The sequence below is a fragment of the Solanum pennellii genome, chromosome 11 (genome assembly GCF_001406875.1).
Source record: "Solanum pennellii chromosome 11, SPENNV200".
Classification (NCBI taxonomy): domain Eukaryota; kingdom Viridiplantae; phylum Streptophyta; class Magnoliopsida; order Solanales; family Solanaceae; genus Solanum; species Solanum pennellii.
In genome coordinates this window covers 204,169-221,827 of record NC_028647.1, presented here as the reverse complement: position 1 = coordinate 221,827, position 17,659 = coordinate 204,169, and the positions used below count along the sequence as shown (strand labels likewise).

Genomic DNA, 17,659 nt, shown 5'->3' with positions numbered 1-17,659 from the left:
CCCCCCCCCCCAAGAAAAAAGTACCATTCTATACATCACTGAAATTGTGTGTTTCCCTATTTAGAAACGAGTAGTGCATATGAATCATACTGGTGTGAAGGTTTATGAGGAACAAACGAACTGCGAGTTATCTCATTTGAATTTAAGATTTCTCCAAGAAAGTCATGGTTCCCTCATTGAATTATCTTGGCTTGTCACTGTTCAGCACCTTTATTTCTTGACCAGAGGTTGATTTCCTACATCAGTACTTACTATCTGCTTGTGTGGATTTTGCATGATTTTGTGGTGCTTTTGACTTGAGCTAGGAGAAGGGGGAAAGAGAACTCCCAAATGATGTTAACCTCCTTTAATTGACATTTAGAGCAATCAGGTTCATGTAGCACTACCTCGTGAACCTATGACCTCCAAATTCCTATTAGCATCAGAGAAATCTATATACTTTATTTTGAGCTAGTATTCATAGCTTCCAGGTAGTTGGTTGCTGATTTGATTCATGGTTACAGGTGGACGATTCCATTGTTTTGATGAACTGGCACTGCAGGGTCTCGTCAATCGCTGACTCTGGCAATCTATTCTGCCTTGCTGAGTTGTGCCAAGAGGCCCAAGACTATTTATGCTAGATAGTTGCTGCTTCTTTGATTATTGTTGCCCACCGGTGGAATCATTTTTATTCTTGCGGCATTGCAGAATTCAGGCATTCGGATGTGGCAACCTGATGATCTTCAAAGTCTGGCTTAGAATTGGTTGTAGATATTTATACATTTATTCTTCTTAGTCAGAGAAATTTCCCTAGTGTAGTATATCCTTGTAACTTATTCTTTTCCTTTTTTTGCATCTCTCTAAGGAGAAAATACAGTTGTAGTGGCTGCTTCGAAAATACGATATGGACCATTTTTACTGAATTTTGATCTGGAACGAGTGTGTACTTTGTGATGGTCTTTAACTTTTGCCCCTCTCGTGGCGAGTAACTTCTCTGCGAGATATTTTTGCACCATCATCTAGATATATTTTTGGATCATAATATTTCGTTATATTTTGTGTCCTTAAAGAGCTTGTGCCTAACAAAATAAGTTCAATTAAGAACAAAACTAAAAGACTATCCGTATAAAGAGTAAAGACTATCTCCTCACAACAATTTCTAAGCTCCAGTTTGATATTAGAAATGAATCATCTTGACATATAGGTAAATACGGATTTGAGCCGTAGAATCATCTATAATATTTATATTAGATAGAGTTTAAGGGTGTGCGAAGTGAGAAATGATCTTAAGAGTGAAATTTATGAAGAGCGGTAATCCCATTCTTATCTTGGAAAGGAAAAGGAAATAAGTTCTTTTTGAATAATAAATTATGAAGATTGAGATATAAATTAACAGTAGGATCTTAATATCCACAAAGTCTAGTAAACACGATCCATGAAAATCTAAAGATGAGATAAAGCAAATTAAATACCTTTAAATTCAAAGGAATTATTAAACATCACTAATATACTAACAAAAAATTTTGTACACCATTAAAAATTTTTTTAAAAAAATAATAATACTAATCGAAAAAATATATATGATCATCTGCTTTGCAACTGGTTCTTCAGCAAGTATTTTTTTTTTCACGTTAAAGCCGTAATTAAATCGAATTTATGCACTTGCACGATCCATTCCGGTTGACACTCTTGAAGAAATTCATAATATTGTTGTACAACGAACTTCTTGATCCTTTGTCCCCCTAAACTTAAGTGTTCCAATCATATTTTTCAATTCAATAAAACTTAATAATAAAAACAAAAAAGTTAAGGATATAAAAATAATGGCCAATACTATACCCAAAATAAGATTAATAATATCCAAGAATCCAATAGATTCCCCAGAATACAAAATAACAAAAATTATAATCAAGAAATTAATAAAGAAATATGAGAATATTCCACTAACAAGTGCCATTATTATTCTCAATAAAAACATTGATGCATTATGGAGAACTTCATGTTCCTCTTTATTGTTTTCATTTTCAATAAATAAATAAATTTTATGAACTAAAAAGACCATAGAAAAATATTATGAAAGAAGAAGAAGAAGAAGAAGTTGTTGTTGGAATTGAAAAAAATATAATGAATGAATTGAGTAATTAAGAGTGAGTAAGAGTTTATATAATTGAGGACTCTCTAGATCCAATATTTATGGGATTAAGGATTATCTAATCCTATCCTAATCATAATTATGTGAAAGGAAAATATTCTATTTAAAAGTCGAATAATTATCTATAATTTCTCGTAATAGAAAATACATTTTTAATTTATAATAGTTGCAAAACCTAATTTAGCTAGGGTTGGAATATTTAGATTAATTTTTTGTTTAGACATAACTTAAATAAATACTTAATCTAAACAAATTTGATTTCTTTCTCTAACTTCGAATAATTCTTTAAATGCTGTGATAGACTAAAATTTAGATAATTTTTTTTTCCGATAACTTCCATCACTTCGCCCTTATTTTTCATAATATTTATCTAAATTAATACTTTTAGAATACTATATTTTTTTATTTACATATTTGAAACACACATAAGTTAATATCACTAATTTGTTTTAATAAATATAATTTAATAAATATTGTGAGGGTTAATACATAAATATTACCCCTAAATTATTCACATTTTTATAATTCTTTGGTAAATTCTTGCCACGTGACAGCCTACTCTATAAATAGGCTAAGGCGCGCAAGAAACGTATTTGGAGCACTGCATGTTTCTAACTGTACTCTCTGACACAAGCAAAATGCCATAAACCAAAATCGTTTCAACACTTTCTCCATTGAAGCCTTCTCTTCAATGGCGACGGCGACGCTAGGCACCGCTTACTGAGGCAAGTTTTTCACCGGCTTTGTTGCTGTTTGTATCTCCTCTTTTTCGTAATTTCAAAATGTTGTAGTTACGTGTTTTCTGAGGATTAATTCTGTTTGTTATTTCTGATTGTTTGAGCTAGATTAATGAAGGATCTACCATTTCCGTCGTCCTTTAATTTCTGTGTTCAAATGTTCCTTTGTTGCTGTAGTTGATGAACTGTGCTTTATACAGACTCTGTTTTCATATTTTTCTTATTTGTTTTTGATTATCAGTTTGTAAAACTAAACCACAGAGTGTATTCTGTGAGAAATTCGTTTCTGATAGTGATTGTTTGAATTCTGCTTATTGCTGAAGGATCTAGCATTTCCTTATGTGTTTCCATCGTCCTTTAATTTTTCTGTGCTCAGTTGTTGCTATTTCATTTTAAATCTAGAAGAGAAACTGTTTTAATTTGCTTGTAGTTGAACTGCTGGTTATCCAGATGAAATATATACAGACTCTGTTTATAATTTTCTCGGGAAGAGGATATTATAAATAATATAAACAGTCCGGGGAAGTCATTGCTTAAAGCTAGCTTTTCAATGGTGACGCCAGCTTCTTTAACTGGGCTACACTTTCAGATTTTGACCGACTGTGTTGCTGTCATTATCTCCCTTTTACTCTTGATTTTCATATTTATTTTTTCCTAATAGGTTGTAAAACTAATTTGTAGTATGTGTTCTGTGTGGATGACATTCGAAATAGTGACTGTTTGAATTCGATTGTATCTAGCATTTCCTTAATTTTTTTACCATTATGTAACTGTGTGTGGTTAAAAGTTCATTGTTGCCACTTCATTTTCAGTCCAGAAGAGCAACTGTTTATCTGTAGTTCAACTTCTTATTTATTTTTTCCCATCAGTTTGTAAAACTAAATTGTTGTATGTGTTTTGTGAGGGTTCTATTTAATTGAGTTCCAAATAGTGATCGTTCAACCTGGTTGAAGGATCTAGCGTTTTGTTATGTGTTTCCATTGCCCTAAAATTTTCTGTGTTTAGAAGTTCCTTTGTTGCCACTTCATTTTAAGTACAGAAGAGCAACTATTTTGCTGTAGTTCAACTGCTTGTTATTAGTTTAGACAGAAAAAGGAAATTTTAGAAAATAAGTTCATGTTCTTCTCTTTGGATTAGATTGTGATTTGAAACTTCAGAGTATCAATTTTATTACTGCATCAATTCAGAAGTATTTTTCCTGGCAGTCAAAGTAGGTGACTGAAACACACCTAGATGGAAGAATTAATTGGTTCTGAATGAATTAAAGAAAGAAGGAATGCTCATATACCGCTTAGCACTCTTTATATCAACCGAACCAACTTATAATAGAGAAGCAATGTCAACTGAGTTGTTTCGTGAAATACATCTTTGGCTTCAAACAAATCCGCATTTTTGATGTGCAACAATTAATACTCTAAAGGTTTGGAGAAATATGTTTTTCTAGGAGATTAGATACTTTCAGCCTGCTAGCAGTTCTGTACTTTTGAGTTCTACAGTTGCAGATAATGAGAAATGCATCTTTTTCGCTGTAAAGTACTTCAGCCTGCTAAGAGTTTGTACTTTATATTCTTGAATTGCAGGTTTGTACTAAGTCCAGAACACGAGAGTGTTGTTGCATTTTAGCTGTTCCAAATATTGTTTAAACTGCTACAGGCCAAAATTGATTTGAACCTGGTAAAGATGAATTTTGGTGAGAACATGGAGGCAAATGTTGATTTTCACATACAAGATGAGGTAGAAAGGATGCTTAAAGAGATTGATTTGGTGATGAAGAATGTTGAGAACTCTGAGTTCTATGCTGGAATGCACTTGGATCTCAAACAGAATGAAACCATTCAAAAACATTTCTTTCGCCTTTTAGGCTCCCATTCACATGTTCAGGTGGTAGTTTATGGTTTGGGAAGCATTGAATACAGTTTCCATTCACAATTTCATCTTGCTTTTGTTCTACTACTAAAACGGGATTGTTCTCATTGGATTGACAGTATAGTAATATACGATCCCAACATGTCTCTAGCTGATATCATAGTTTTCAAAAAACTAGATCTTGAGGTTCTAACCATTGATGAAAATTGTAAGAGGAGAGTTCAGAGACCAACAATGTTCTATATGCCTGATCCTTATTGTTATCATATTGGCAACCTGTTGGGAGCAAACTGGTCTTCATCATGTCTAAACCGGATTTGTTTGCTGACAAACTCATTTCTCGATACACTGACCGATACGCCACGAAGTGGTCCTAATCTAGAAGCAGTGATACGCTTAGAGAGAATTCTTCCCTTCACAACAGAAATTAAAATAAAACTTAGTGACAATACGATGTATGCTAATTTGTTCTCAGGATTTGCCTGGCATTTCTTTGATGTGGATCCCAACATTGACATCGACAAACCGGGATGGTTTTGGCTGGATATTCAAAGGTACTTAGATATGAGACTAGAAATTATTATTATTGAATACAGTTCTCTATTGTTGGTTTATTGATTCTGGTAAACAAAGGTGCTGGCAAGTAGCACAATGAAGTCAGCAGCCCTTTAAATTATGTCTGCCTATGTTTGTTCCAGTTCCTTCTCCTTGTGATAAGATGTGCTTTACACGTGATTGATTTAAATTCTAGTTGGAGAATCTAGATTTTGTTGGTTGGATTATGCTAAGTACTTTGAAATTATTTGCTTTGAGGAAACTATAGTGTGACAGAGGTGAGTTGAAGGAACTATAGGACATGGGAGGGTATGGTGTACTTCATATATCCCTAATGATGTAACTTTTAACTGTGTCGCAGGAATCTTGAAGAAGAATTTTTGGAAGATATGAAAGGCAACATGACCAGTGAGGAATTTGCAGAAATTTGGGGTATTTATCGCGGGTTTCGTCGTTTAAGATGCAACAACGTTCTTCCTCCTCCAGGATGGACTAAGCTAAACATCTATGGTATTGGTAGAAAGGTTGATCAGCCAGGACAATATGGTGGCATCTTCCAAGATGAAAACGGAACGTGTTTAGTTAGGTATAGAGGAGTCTTTGATGTTGAAGACAATGTGATTGCTGGACTAGAGGCCTTGAGGCTCGGGTTGGCCAGATGCGTGGAAGGAAAACCAAATGCAGAGAAGTTGATTGTGGAGTCAGATGATCTTACACTTGTCCAATATGTTAATGGTCGCCCAGAGCCAAACAAAAAGGCTATGGACAAGTTGAAGGAAATTTCCGTCTTGCTGGAATGTATAACTTGTGCAACAGTTCACTATATCTATGAAGAAGCCAATGAAGCTGCTAGGAAGTTGGCTCTGAGTGATGCATAGAGCTTTGTTTTTGACTCATAGGGGTAAGCTGAATCTTTCTAAGTTGAACTAAGGTTTCAAATTCAATTTGCATTTAGGGGAAAATGATTCTGTTGTCAAAGGTTGGAGAAACTTGAATTTACTTGCTAGACTTTGTTTAATTGTGATTTTGAATGTTTAGGAGATACTTGAGTTTCCTTGTTAGCCTATCTGTTTTGACTGTATTTTCTACAGTATTGCTTCTCTTTTATGGATTGCAATTTACATGTGTTGAAAATTACAGAAATTCTTTTAGTAGTTTCACTGTCCATTCAATGATAAACTTTTCAATGTTCAACTATCTGAAAAATATAAGGAACATCCTTATACTATTATATCCACATTATTATTTTTTTCAAATAAACAATGCAGTTACATTTCTGAATGTATTTTTGGGTTAAAAGATTTCAGGGAGGGGAGCCTATATAAAATTGTGTATTCTATTGTGGGTTCCCATGCTCGCAAAAAGGTAGTAGTTGTAAAAAATTGATATAAATCAATTACATGTAAAATTCTCGATCTCTTGAAGGTGCACTCTCCGTTTTATTTTACTTACTTTTTTTTTTGAACTACTAAATTAAGATAAATTTATCACCTTTTTTATTTTCCAATACTAACCTTCTTATTACATAATGACTACATAATGTCCTCATATCAAATTTATGTGAAATTATCATGAACACTCTATTATTATTAAGTCATGTGACACATCAAATAAGTTAAGATCTTTTAATATGTCTATTAAAATAGTACTAGTTAATATAACTTATCTCCTTTTACATAGTTTTTAAATGTACAAATTATTAGTTCACACATGTTTAATATTAGTGTGTGAAACGTTCTTTTTTTTTTTTTTTGTCAAAAATTATGCATTTGCGTCAGTTATTCTTTCGTAGGCCTAATACTTGCCACGTGACAGGCTACTCCACAAATAGACAAAGGCGCGCAGCAAACTTATTTGGAGCACAGCATCACTCTTAACTGTCTTCTCTCACTCAACAAAATCGTTTCATCGCACAGAAAATATCTTTTCCATTGATTTCCATTGTTGAAGTTGAATTCGACCTTCTCATAGCATGGATTCGTATCGTCAAGGTAGCTCTTCAATGGCGATAGTTTACTGAGGCAACAGTACGTTTCATCGACTTTGTTGCTCTCAGTATCTTCGAATGTGTTTTTTTTGTTAGTAATAGTAATTGTTTCAACTCGATTGAAGGATCTACCATTTCCAGATTTTCACCGACTTTGTTGCTGTCAGTATCTTCTCTTTTTACTCTTATTTTTCTTGTTGTGTGTGTTCTGTATATATTCTGTTCTTAATACTGATTGTTAGAATTCGATTGAAGGATTTACCATTCCCGTCGTCCTATAATTTCTGTGTTTCTGTTCCAGAAGACCAATTGTTTTGCTCAAGTTGGACTGCTTGTTATCCACAAGAAATACGGAGTCCGTTTCATTTTATTTTGTAGTAGGTGTTCTCTGAGGATTTCGTTAAATTTCTTTCGTGATAGTGAGTGCTTGAATTCCACTGAAGGATCAATATTTCCTTGTGTGTTTTCATCGTCCTTCAATTTTTCTGCGTTCAATAGTTCCTTTGTTGAACTGTTTGTTATCCAGATGAAACATGTACAGACTCTGTTGTACTTTACATGAAAGAGGAAAATCTGGAGAAAAATAATAAGTTTCATATATATATATTTTTTATGGATTCAGTTAAATTGCATTGTAATAATATTTATTTGAATTCGACTGAAGGATTTAGCATTTCCATATTATTTTTTCGTCCTATAATTTTAAGTTCAGAAGAAAAACTGTTTTAATTTGCTCTAGTTGAACTGCTTGTTATCCAGATGAAATAGATACACACTCAGTTTTACAGGAAAGAGGGAAATCTGGAGAGAGAAAAAAACATGATTCACTTTATTTTTTTTAATTAGATCTGTGATTTGGCACTTTCAGGATCTCAATTTTGTATTGTTCTTTGTGAATTTGTACTGGTAGTCGAAGTAGGCTACTGAAACACACCTACATGGAAGAATTGAGTTCAGAAGAGCTTGTATTTGTACTCGAGTGGTTGCAAGTTCTTGGTGATTGGTTCTAAATGGATTAAACAAGGAGGGTATGTTCATATTCCTCTTACCTCTCGTTACAATTTTTAAATCACAATTGACCAACTTATAGATGTCAGTAGAGTTGTTTCTTGTAATATCGTGGCTTCAAACACGTGTCATTTTATGTGCAGCAAGTATACTCTAAAAATTTGGAGAAATATGTTTTGATAGGAGATAAGCTACTTTCCGCTTGCTAGCCGTTCTGTACTTCCGTGTACTACACTTGCATATAATGAGAAATGCATCCTTTTTGCTGTGAAGAACTTCAGCTTGCTAATGATTTGTACTTCAAATTCTAGATTGCAGGCTTGTATTAAGTTCAGAACACAAGAGAGCGTTGCTGTGTTTTAGCTGTTTCTAAATAGTGTTTAAACTGCTCAAGGCCAACATTAATTTGGACCTGATAAAGATGGATTTTGGTGAGGATATGGAGTCAAATGTTGATTTTCACATAAATGATGAGGCAAAAAGGATGCTTAAAGAGATTGAACTGGTGAAGAAGAATGTTGAGAACTCTGAGCTCTATGCTGGAATGTGCTTGAATCTCAAACAGAATAAAACAATTCAAAAACACTTCTTTCGTCTTTTAGGTGGGCATTCACATGTTCAGGTGGTAATCTATGGTTTGGGAAGCACCGAATACAGTTTTAGTTCACAGTTTCAGCTTGCTGTAGTTCTCCTACTAAAACGAGATTTTCCCAATTGGATTGGCAATATAGAAATATACGATCCCTGCATGTCTGCAGCTGATATCATATTTTTCGAGAAACTAGGTCTTGAGGTTCTCACCAATGATGAAAATTGTAAGAGGAGAGCTCAGAGACCAACAATGTTCTACATGCCTAATCCTTGTTGGTATCTTATTGGAAACCTCTTGGGAGCAAACTGGTCTTCATCTTGTCTTAACAAGATTTTTGTGCTGACAAACTCATTTAGCTACACACTGACCAATGCGCCTCGATGTAGCACTTCTCTAGAAACAGTGATACGCTTGGAGAGAATTCTGGACTTCACAACAGAGGTTACCATAGAAACTAGTGGCAATCAGAAGTATGCTAGTCTGTTCTCAGGATTTGCCTGGCATTTCTTTGACGTGGATCCTAACAATGACATTGACAAACCGGGATGCTATTGGTTGGACATGCAAAGGTACTTAGATGTGAAACTAGATACAGAACTTCTCATTTAGTATAAATATGATTCTCTATTTATTATGTTAATTTGGGAAAAAAGGTGCTGCCAGTTAGCACACAATTGAAATCATTAGCCCTTTACTTTCTGTCCACCTATGATTGTTCCATTTCTTTCTCCTCGTGATAATATGGGCTTTACAAGTGATTGATTTAAGTGCTAGTTGGAGAATCTAGATTTTGTTGGTTGAATTATGCAAAGTACTTTGAAATTATTTGCTTGGAGGAAGTATAGTGTGATAGAGGTGAGTTGAAGGAACCATAGGAGGGTAAGGTGTACTTTATATATCCCTAATGATGTAACTTTCAACTTTTGTGTCGCAGGCATCTTGAAGAAGGATTTTTGGAAAATATGAGAAGTAATATGACTAGTGAGGATTTTGCACAAATTTGGATTGATTTTCGTGGGGCTCGGCGTTTAAGATGCAAAAATGTACCTCCTCCTCCAGGTTGTATTAAGCTAAACATCTATGGTATTGGTAGAAAGAGTGATCAGCCAGGACGATATAGTGGCATCTTCCAAGATGAAAAAGGGAAGTGTTTTGATAGGTATAGGGGTGACATTGATGTTGAAGACAATGTGATTGCTGGACTAGAGGCCTTGAGGATTGGGTTGGCAGGATGCATGGAAGGAAGGCCAAATGCGCCGAAGTTGATTGTGGAGTCCGACAATGTTATACTTGTCCACTATGTTAATGGTCTCCCTGAGCCAAATGACACAGCCATGCGCTGGTTGGGAGAAATTTTCGACATGCTGAAACATATAGCTTGTGTAGTTTGCCATATCTACGAAGAAGCCAATGAAGCTTCTAGAGATTTAGCTCTGAAAGGTGAATGTCATAGATAGCTTTGTAGTTTACTCAAATTCAGTTTGCATTTTATGGCAAATAGATGTTTCTTATCAAATTTGATTGTTTCTGTTTCAATTGCCAGTTTCTACAGAATTGCTTGTGTCTTTTGGAATCTACAGAAGTTTTTAATGATTGGAAATCTTAGGAGTATATATGAGCTACATTCTCTTTTATGGATTACATGTCTATTTTGCTCATACCAATAAATGTAGTGTAGTTGCCCTTACTAGAAGAATGTTGTTGTTCCAAACGCCCCTCTTTCGCCATCCCTCCTCCAACCAGTAACTTTCCGATAGGAGTCTCTCATACAGCCGTAATTAAAGATAAAAACAAGTCAAAATTAGGTTTTGAGAGATACGTTATAAGCTAGCTCCACCAGAGGAACAAGTACTATATATATGACCAGCAGTTTTTAGGCAACAGAGTGAAGTAAACACCACGCTTAGGTTGAGAAGAAAACTCATTACTACAAAGAAATTCCTATTTTTAACTACAAAGTTAAACGAAAACATTGAAAGAAGAAATAATGTTTGGATTACAGCTGAAAAACATAAATGCACTCAAAACACTTGTAGCTGCCTCCATACTCTCATTTAGTAGCCTGTGCAATTATGTTACTAAGAGAACTTGCCTCTTCTTTGGCAGCCTCAACCAAAGAATCCTGCAAGTTGTTCACAGGAGATCAGTGAAGAATACTGCATTGTTACCTGTGAAATGCATCAACTGTATAATGAAGAATACCTGTGCAGCAATTAGACGTGCAACTGTTTTCTTGCTTGATTCTTGGAGTTCACCAGCAATCACAAGTTCGTCCAATATATAGTATGCCTGCCAAATCATTCACATGGTTTCGAAGAGCTATAATCTCAAAAGTTGTTTATATGAAAAATGCATGATACATGAAAACACAACTAGTCATTTAGAGGCAAGTTCAATCAGCACGGAATATACTATCCAAAAAACAAGTCAATCAGAATAGCATTCATCGGTTTTTGTAGTAACATTAAGCTAGTTTAACTAGTTACTCGACACCTCATGGTTTTTTTTAGCCTTGTCCTTTAACAAAGAAGATGTCTCAACAGTTGAATCCTGAACTCACCCTTATAAGGCTCCTTCTCCCCTTATTTTGATGTGGAATTTTCCATGGGCTATTAAGCCCACCCCCTTTAAGGACTCGGTTACTCAGCGATTCTACCATCATACTACGGATGGTACTGGCAAGGTATTGTTTGCTTTCACCAACCCATCTAGCCATCTAAACGCTTTTGGGTGCAATGATTTTCACTTTGGACTTTCATTATAAAGATGTTTCAATAGTTCTGTCTGAGATCAAGCATGGTTGCAGAGACCAAGGGCAAAAAAATAGAACTGTAATTGTAGTCTACTCAAAGTTCAATGGAAAATGTTTTTAAAATAGGTCTGTTTCTAGTTACTTAAAAATTTAACCTCTATTTCTTATCAAAAAAATTTAACCTCTATAAATAACCTCTAGTACGAATCTATATACGCCCCAAGAAGTGATCTTAATGTCACCACCCAATTATTGTAACATCCACAAGGAAAAACAGTAAATTTAGGCAAAGGTGACAGGTGGAGGCATAGATTGTAGAAATCCCTGAATAAATTTAATGAACATACCTTGTGAAAATTGAAAATTAAGTCTAGCTCACATACCTGAAGGGAAAGAAAGCCAACAACATAAATATAAAACAGAACAAGTTGTAATACCATCTTCTTTAGAGTTTGAGAGCCTTACACTTCCAAAGTATCGGTCCAGAATCTCAACAAAATGGTGTATGATTTCCAGGACCTCCAACTCATTGTCCTCTTGGTCTATGCACATACAGAAATACAGGCTTGCATATCTGTTAAATTAACAGCCCATAAGAAAATTGGAACGTATATTTTCTTACAGGGAAAAAAGATGAATAGATTCTTCTCTAAAAAGAAAAGATAAATAGATTCTATCTAATTGAGAGCAAATCATAAGACGTGGCTTGAGGATAAAATTAGATCACCTTTACCTTTTATAAACGACTTTGTATCCTCTCCACTCGACAAAATTGCAAAGCTTCGGTCCTCGAGTGAGAATCATACCACTTAATTCACGGATTACCTTAAGAGAGTTGCATTGACATGTAACATGTTACTAATAAACTAAAGGAAAATAATTTTTTGCATAACCAGTACTATAAGATGTTTGCAGGAATGAAAAATCCTGTGTATGTAAGAAAGTGGAATAATTATTCACATCCCTCTACTATTTAATGGCTTGAAAAAATTGCAAAACCCATTCACCTTGGCAGCGAAGAAAAATAACACAGATAGTACTGGAAAACAATAAAGACAAAGAAAGCAATTAAGCTTTACACCATACCTAATGTAATTTCTTTATCTTACCTTTCGGGTATGAAAGCTTCATATTTTTACACCTATCTTCAGAACATCTCTTCGGGCTCTTTAAACCCTCTCTTTTTCTTTCATGACTGAGAAATCTGTTAAGGTCCAGCCCTTAGGAGCAACCGCAACCTTCACAACTCAGAGATAATGGCCCACCCCTCGTCCCTTCTTCATTTAAATACCAGGCTTAGATCACATGGCGCATGGTTCAATCATGTGACCTAAGTCACAAGCCGCTTGTCTTTGCTACTTGACTTAAGCCCAGGAAAGTGCTCTTTGTACCCTCTCTTAGTACATGATTCTATCTTATATTGGAACTACTTGAAGGTATAAGCCTTCTTTGGCTTTTCATATTTCTCTTTTTTTATATTTTAATTTTCCATAGTTTGCAAGAAAATTCTTTTAATGTCGCGAGGATTGACAAGATGAATTCTCAATTTTGATATCCAACAAGTCCCTCTCTATCTCTATCTCTATCTCTCTCTTTTGATAAGAACAAACCAGTCTCTTTCATAAATTAATGCAATACTACGCATTTCTATGGATATTGCAAATCAGTCTGTCATAGTGCAACACCATGCATTTCTATGCATATCGCAGACCAGTCTGTCATACTGCAACACCATGTATTTTCCATGTATATAGCTCCCAATTTTTCCTATAGTCCAGGGTATAAGGAAACTTAAACCCCAAAGAGAATAAGATTTCCCACTCATATCTGCCACTTAGTAGCTGAAGATTGTTGAGGAATAACAAGTAAAACAGCTACTGCAATAATTTTCTTGAGGAAGTAGGAAAAGGCATTTACTTATCATATTGAAAAAAAACCGAACTAGTGAAAGATATATTGAAGTGGGCCGTGGGCGTCTCCACCACATTGTTACCCCTAAATCATATCGATAAATACATCGTCTTTGAGATCTCAATAAAAATCACTAGACTGAGTAACACATACAAACAGTTTTGTTGAATAAATCAAACAGACACCCTAAGACCACTTCAAAAAATAAAAACCATATGATATTCATTGCATCCTATCTCAAGAAGCGTAGAAGAAATACCTTGGTTCTCTCTTTTTGTGAATATGGTGAATACCACTTGGTTAGCCTCACCTTTCCCTGTCGGCTAATGAGCAGAACAAAATGAATCTGGAAGAAATCAAAAGCTATTAGCTATACTGCGGTTGATATATACTGTAGTAGAAAACATAGCATATGCATCCAGTGAAGCTGTTACAAGAAAGAGCAATTGAAACAAGTAAAAAAGATTATCAGCCAAAAATAATTAGTCCCAGTATCGTTTTGTTTTTCTCAAAGTCGTGTAATATCCACTTTGTTTGTAGTCTTTTAAAATTCTTTTTACAATAGGAAGATCCCCAAGTACTTGTGACATACGATCTGAAACTCAGTGGACAATGGGCCTGCCTTTCTACACTTCTCTACTTGAATACCATGGTTTTATCCGCGGCGAAGTTTGACCAGTGAAGTGCTATAGTAATAGAGTGATAGATGCATCCTTTTCTTGGTTAGTGGGATATCTTTTGTTTTTTTAACTTATGCTCTTTATTAGTTGAATGTCCAATTTATCTTCTTAGTTTCCCAAAACTAAATGGCTGGATTTTGCATTCAGATGAAGGTTAGGTTTTACAAATTTGGTGGACTAATGCTAAGATACAAAGTCAATCACCAAGTTGTATACATACCTCTGAGTTTAGATGTTGATTTTTCTTTCCAAAATTCATTGATTATAGAATGATTCGAGTGCATAATATAAATGTTGAAAAAGTAAGTAATTTATGCATACTCAATCTATTGCAACAACGAATTGGTTCCTCTTATACTACTCATCCTATTCATCGTCAACACCAACATAAATTCCAGACCAAAAACAGTATCCCACACACTCTAAAATTCTCCCCGGTTCCTCTGACTGCTACAGGCCAAAGCATTTTGATTCTATACATGGACTACTCACAGCTTTCCTTCAGGTACCTTCATCAACTAAGCACTACATCCCTCTCCCTAATACCAAACTTCTACAGGTTTCAAACATCAATTGATTCTCAAATACCCACATACAGAAATACAAATAACATGTATTAGCTCGATCACTTCACTTTCAAAGCCTCAAAACTCAATCCTTCAACCAAAAAAGTAATAATACCCATAAAGCTCATCACTTTCTCTATCCAATTACACACAATCTATCACAGCTTAAGAATTCCTTCATCAAATCCAGATTTCTCCTACATTTCACAAAAATCCAATCCCTCGTCTACTATCAACCATTCTAAAAGGAAATATACACCAAATCTTTGAGACCCCTTTAGAGTAATTAAATATGATCCATAGGACTCCAACTCCTCATTTGAGCTAGAAACAATCAATTTAAAGAAAACCTAAATAATATTCAAACATTTGGTGTACATTTCCATAGCAAGATCCGGAATCAGATTCAAATCCCAAATCGTATAGAACAAATGCAACTAATCAAAGAATACCCATATTTAACTTTTTACAAATATATCTTTAATCAAGCATCAATTGTAACAATTATTCACCAGATCAAACACGAAAACATTGAAAAAAAAAGATAAAAAGAGAAAATGGGTTTTGGGTTTTGTTGAAAAGAAGAGATCTAGCATACCATGGCTGGTGATCTAAGGTACAAACAACTCCTCCTTCTTCTTCTTCTTCTTGCGAGGTGAAATTGGAGTTGGGGGATTTTTTGTTCCTATTCCTATTATTTCTATACTCTATTTTCTGTAGAGTCTTATATTTTTTCTTTACTAGTTTGTGTTTTCTAAGATTTGGATTTCTGGATTTCATTTTATGGTATGAAAAGTCACAATAAGTTTTATTTTTGTAATTTTTAATAATAAATAACTATTTAAAAAATGTAACACCTTGAAAATCATATTCAGAAAAAAATTACAGAATTTACCTGAATCAATGAACCATGGCAAGGTTCAAGGATCGTGATAGGTTCATGGTCCGTTGACTTGCCCGTGGACGTAGCCCTTAGTAGCACAGGCGGATCCCCTTGCCCAAGTAAGGACCATGGGAGCCATCACGGTCCGTGGTCCCCACAACGGGTCGTGGTGGCATCCGTGGGAGGCTAACCAGTAGACCACCAAACCCAGCCTCGCACCCCCCTCGCCCAAGTAAGGACCAGGGGGACCTTCACGGTCCGTGGTCCTAAAGACGGGACATTGAGGCGTCCGTGAGGTCGAGACAGTAGACTCCTTCTAGCCATGCCCCTCATACCCCCTTGCCCAAGTGAAGACCACGAGCACCTTCACGATTCGTGATCCCTCATACGGGTCATGAAGGCATTCGTGAAGTCAAATAAGTAAACTCCCAAACCTGAGCTCCAGACCTTAGCCCAAGTAAAGATCACGGGGACTTTCACGGTCCGTGGTAAGGGCTCGTGAACCAGAGGCCCTCAATTCCTGGACTAAGTCCAGACGACGACTTCACTGTTCGTGGTCCCTTTCACGGTCCGTGAAGATGGCAATGGTCAGCCCGTCTGTAGTTTTAAGTTAGGGGTATTTCGGTTTGATTTATGGTTTTACTAAAAAACAACCGCAAAAATAACCAAATCGAACCTACAAATTAGATATATAAAATTTATAATTATTTATATATTATTTATAAATGAATAAAATATTTTGTTAAATTCTAATTAACTTATATCTTTAACTTTATCATTTTTTCAAACTCGACACTTAAATTTTAGCCCAACTATTAGAATCCTAAGTCCAAGTCCATCAAATTCCTTTATTTTTGTTTTTACCTGCCCCACCTCACATAAGATAGTGAAATTCTCTCTTAACTGGATCACTTTATTCGTGTAATGACAACTCTAGTATTTCTTAATTGTTTAATTGAATCGACAATAGCTTTCATGTACTAGGTGTTTGTTCTACGAGATATGTATGTCCTTGAAAAAATTATTACTTTCAAATCGAAAAAACTAGAAAAAGTGAACCAAACCAACGGTTATGTTTTTCATTTGGTTTGATTTTAAAAATTAAAAATATTTACTAGATTAGTTTGGTTTGACTTTGACCGATAACCAATCCAAATCGATCCACGAATACTCCTACGAATATACTAGTTAATTATCTAACATAGCTATAGTTTAAAGAAATTATTTTTTGCCACTAACATATAACCATATTTACGCGGGCCACATCCATAAAATTTTATAATCCGATTCCTAATAATTGTATAATTAAGAATTCGTATAATTCAGTTAAAAATTATAGAAATGTAGAATTTGTATATGTTTATCCTAGCTTATATATAATAAACTTCTTGATACAATTTTTGGTAGATTTGATTTGTATAAATTCTAAAAGTTCCTATGGATCACCAAAAAAACAGTTTGTTATAGCACACAATAATCGTCGAAATGGGGGATATGCGCGTTTCGAGGCTCGTTTGACCTTGAAAATGGGTCGAAATGGCCGTGAGGGCCAACTGGCTGTATAGCCAAGGTCTTTACGTACATCCACAAAAAAATTCGGCATTTTTGACGTCAAATTCTAGAGCACCCAAAAAATGGTTTGCTATAGCACACGAAAATCGTCGAAAGTGAGGGTATGCGCGCTTCGGGACTCGTTTGACCTTGAAAATGGATCGGACTGGACGTGAGGGCCAACCAGCTGCATAGCCAAGGTCTTGAAGGACATCCACAAAAATTTTGGCATTTTTTACGTTGGAATCTGGATCACCCAAAAAATGGTTTGCTATAGCAGACGAAAATCGTCGAAAGTGAGGGTATGCGCATTTCGGGGCTCGTTTTACCTTGAAAACAGGTCGAAATGGCCATGAGGTCCAACCAGATGCATAACCGAGGTCTTGACGTATGTCCACAAAAAATTTTGATATTTTTGACGCGGAATCTGAAATGGTTTG

The 17,659-nt window shown here is 35.1% G+C and overlaps 4 protein-coding genes across 11 annotated transcripts in view; 3 read left to right on the top strand and 1 right to left on the bottom strand.

Moving 5' to 3' along the window:
* LOC107004568 (F-box protein At3g54460) overlaps positions 1–937 on the top strand; it is a 10,330-nt gene extending 9,393 nt beyond the window's left edge. For both annotated transcript variants that reach the window (XR_001454754.2, XM_015202813.2), the window contains one exon: positions 504–937. The gene's annotated coding sequence lies outside the window, so the exon portion shown is untranslated. The remainder of the gene's footprint in view (positions 1–503) is intronic.
* Positions 938–4,452: 3,515 nt separating this feature from the next.
* Positions 4,453–6,370, top strand: LOC107004306 (protein SENSITIVITY TO RED LIGHT REDUCED 1-like). The gene is made up of 2 exons (XM_015202530.2): positions 4,453–5,288; positions 5,651–6,370. The coding sequence occupies exons 1-2, from the start codon at positions 4,549–4,551 to the stop codon at positions 6,165–6,167; spliced, it is 1,257 nt and encodes a 418-aa protein (XP_015058016.1). The 5' UTR covers positions 4,453–4,548; the 3' UTR covers positions 6,168–6,370.
* Positions 6,371–7,127: 757 nt separating this feature from the next.
* LOC107004156 (protein SENSITIVITY TO RED LIGHT REDUCED 1-like) lies at positions 7,128–10,469 on the top strand. 6 transcript variants are annotated; one of them, XM_027912831.1, is made up of 4 exons: positions 7,128–7,316; positions 8,187–8,304; positions 8,596–9,445; positions 9,811–10,469. In XM_027912831.1, the coding sequence occupies exons 3-4, from the start codon at positions 8,706–8,708 to the stop codon at positions 10,331–10,333; spliced, it is 1,263 nt and encodes a 420-aa protein (XP_027768632.1). In that variant the 5' UTR covers positions 7,128–7,316; positions 8,187–8,304; positions 8,596–8,705; the 3' UTR covers positions 10,334–10,469. The 6 variants fall into 6 exon arrangements, with proteins under 6 accessions (XP_027768632.1, XP_015057878.1, XP_027768630.1 ...); XM_015202392.2 differs by having other exon boundaries at positions 8,145–8,304; XM_027912829.1 differs by having other exon boundaries at positions 7,128–7,438; positions 8,145–8,304.
* Positions 10,470–10,692: 223 nt separating this feature from the next.
* Positions 10,693–15,552, bottom strand: LOC107003002 (AP-1 complex subunit sigma-2). 2 transcript variants are annotated; one of them, XM_015201229.2, is made up of 7 exons: positions 15,384–15,551; positions 13,799–13,885; positions 12,362–12,453; positions 12,094–12,202; positions 11,976–12,011; positions 11,079–11,165; positions 10,693–10,998 (listed from the first exon to the last, which is right to left on the bottom strand). In XM_015201229.2, the coding sequence occupies exons 1-7, from the start codon at positions 15,384–15,386 to the stop codon at positions 10,927–10,929; spliced, it is 486 nt and encodes a 161-aa protein (XP_015056715.1). In that variant the 5' UTR covers positions 15,387–15,551; the 3' UTR covers positions 10,693–10,926. The 2 variants fall into 2 exon arrangements, with proteins under 2 accessions (XP_015056715.1, XP_015056716.1); XM_015201230.2 differs by lacking the exon at positions 11,976–12,011 and having other exon boundaries at positions 15,384–15,552.
* Between the last annotated feature and the right edge of the window lie 2,107 nt (positions 15,553–17,659).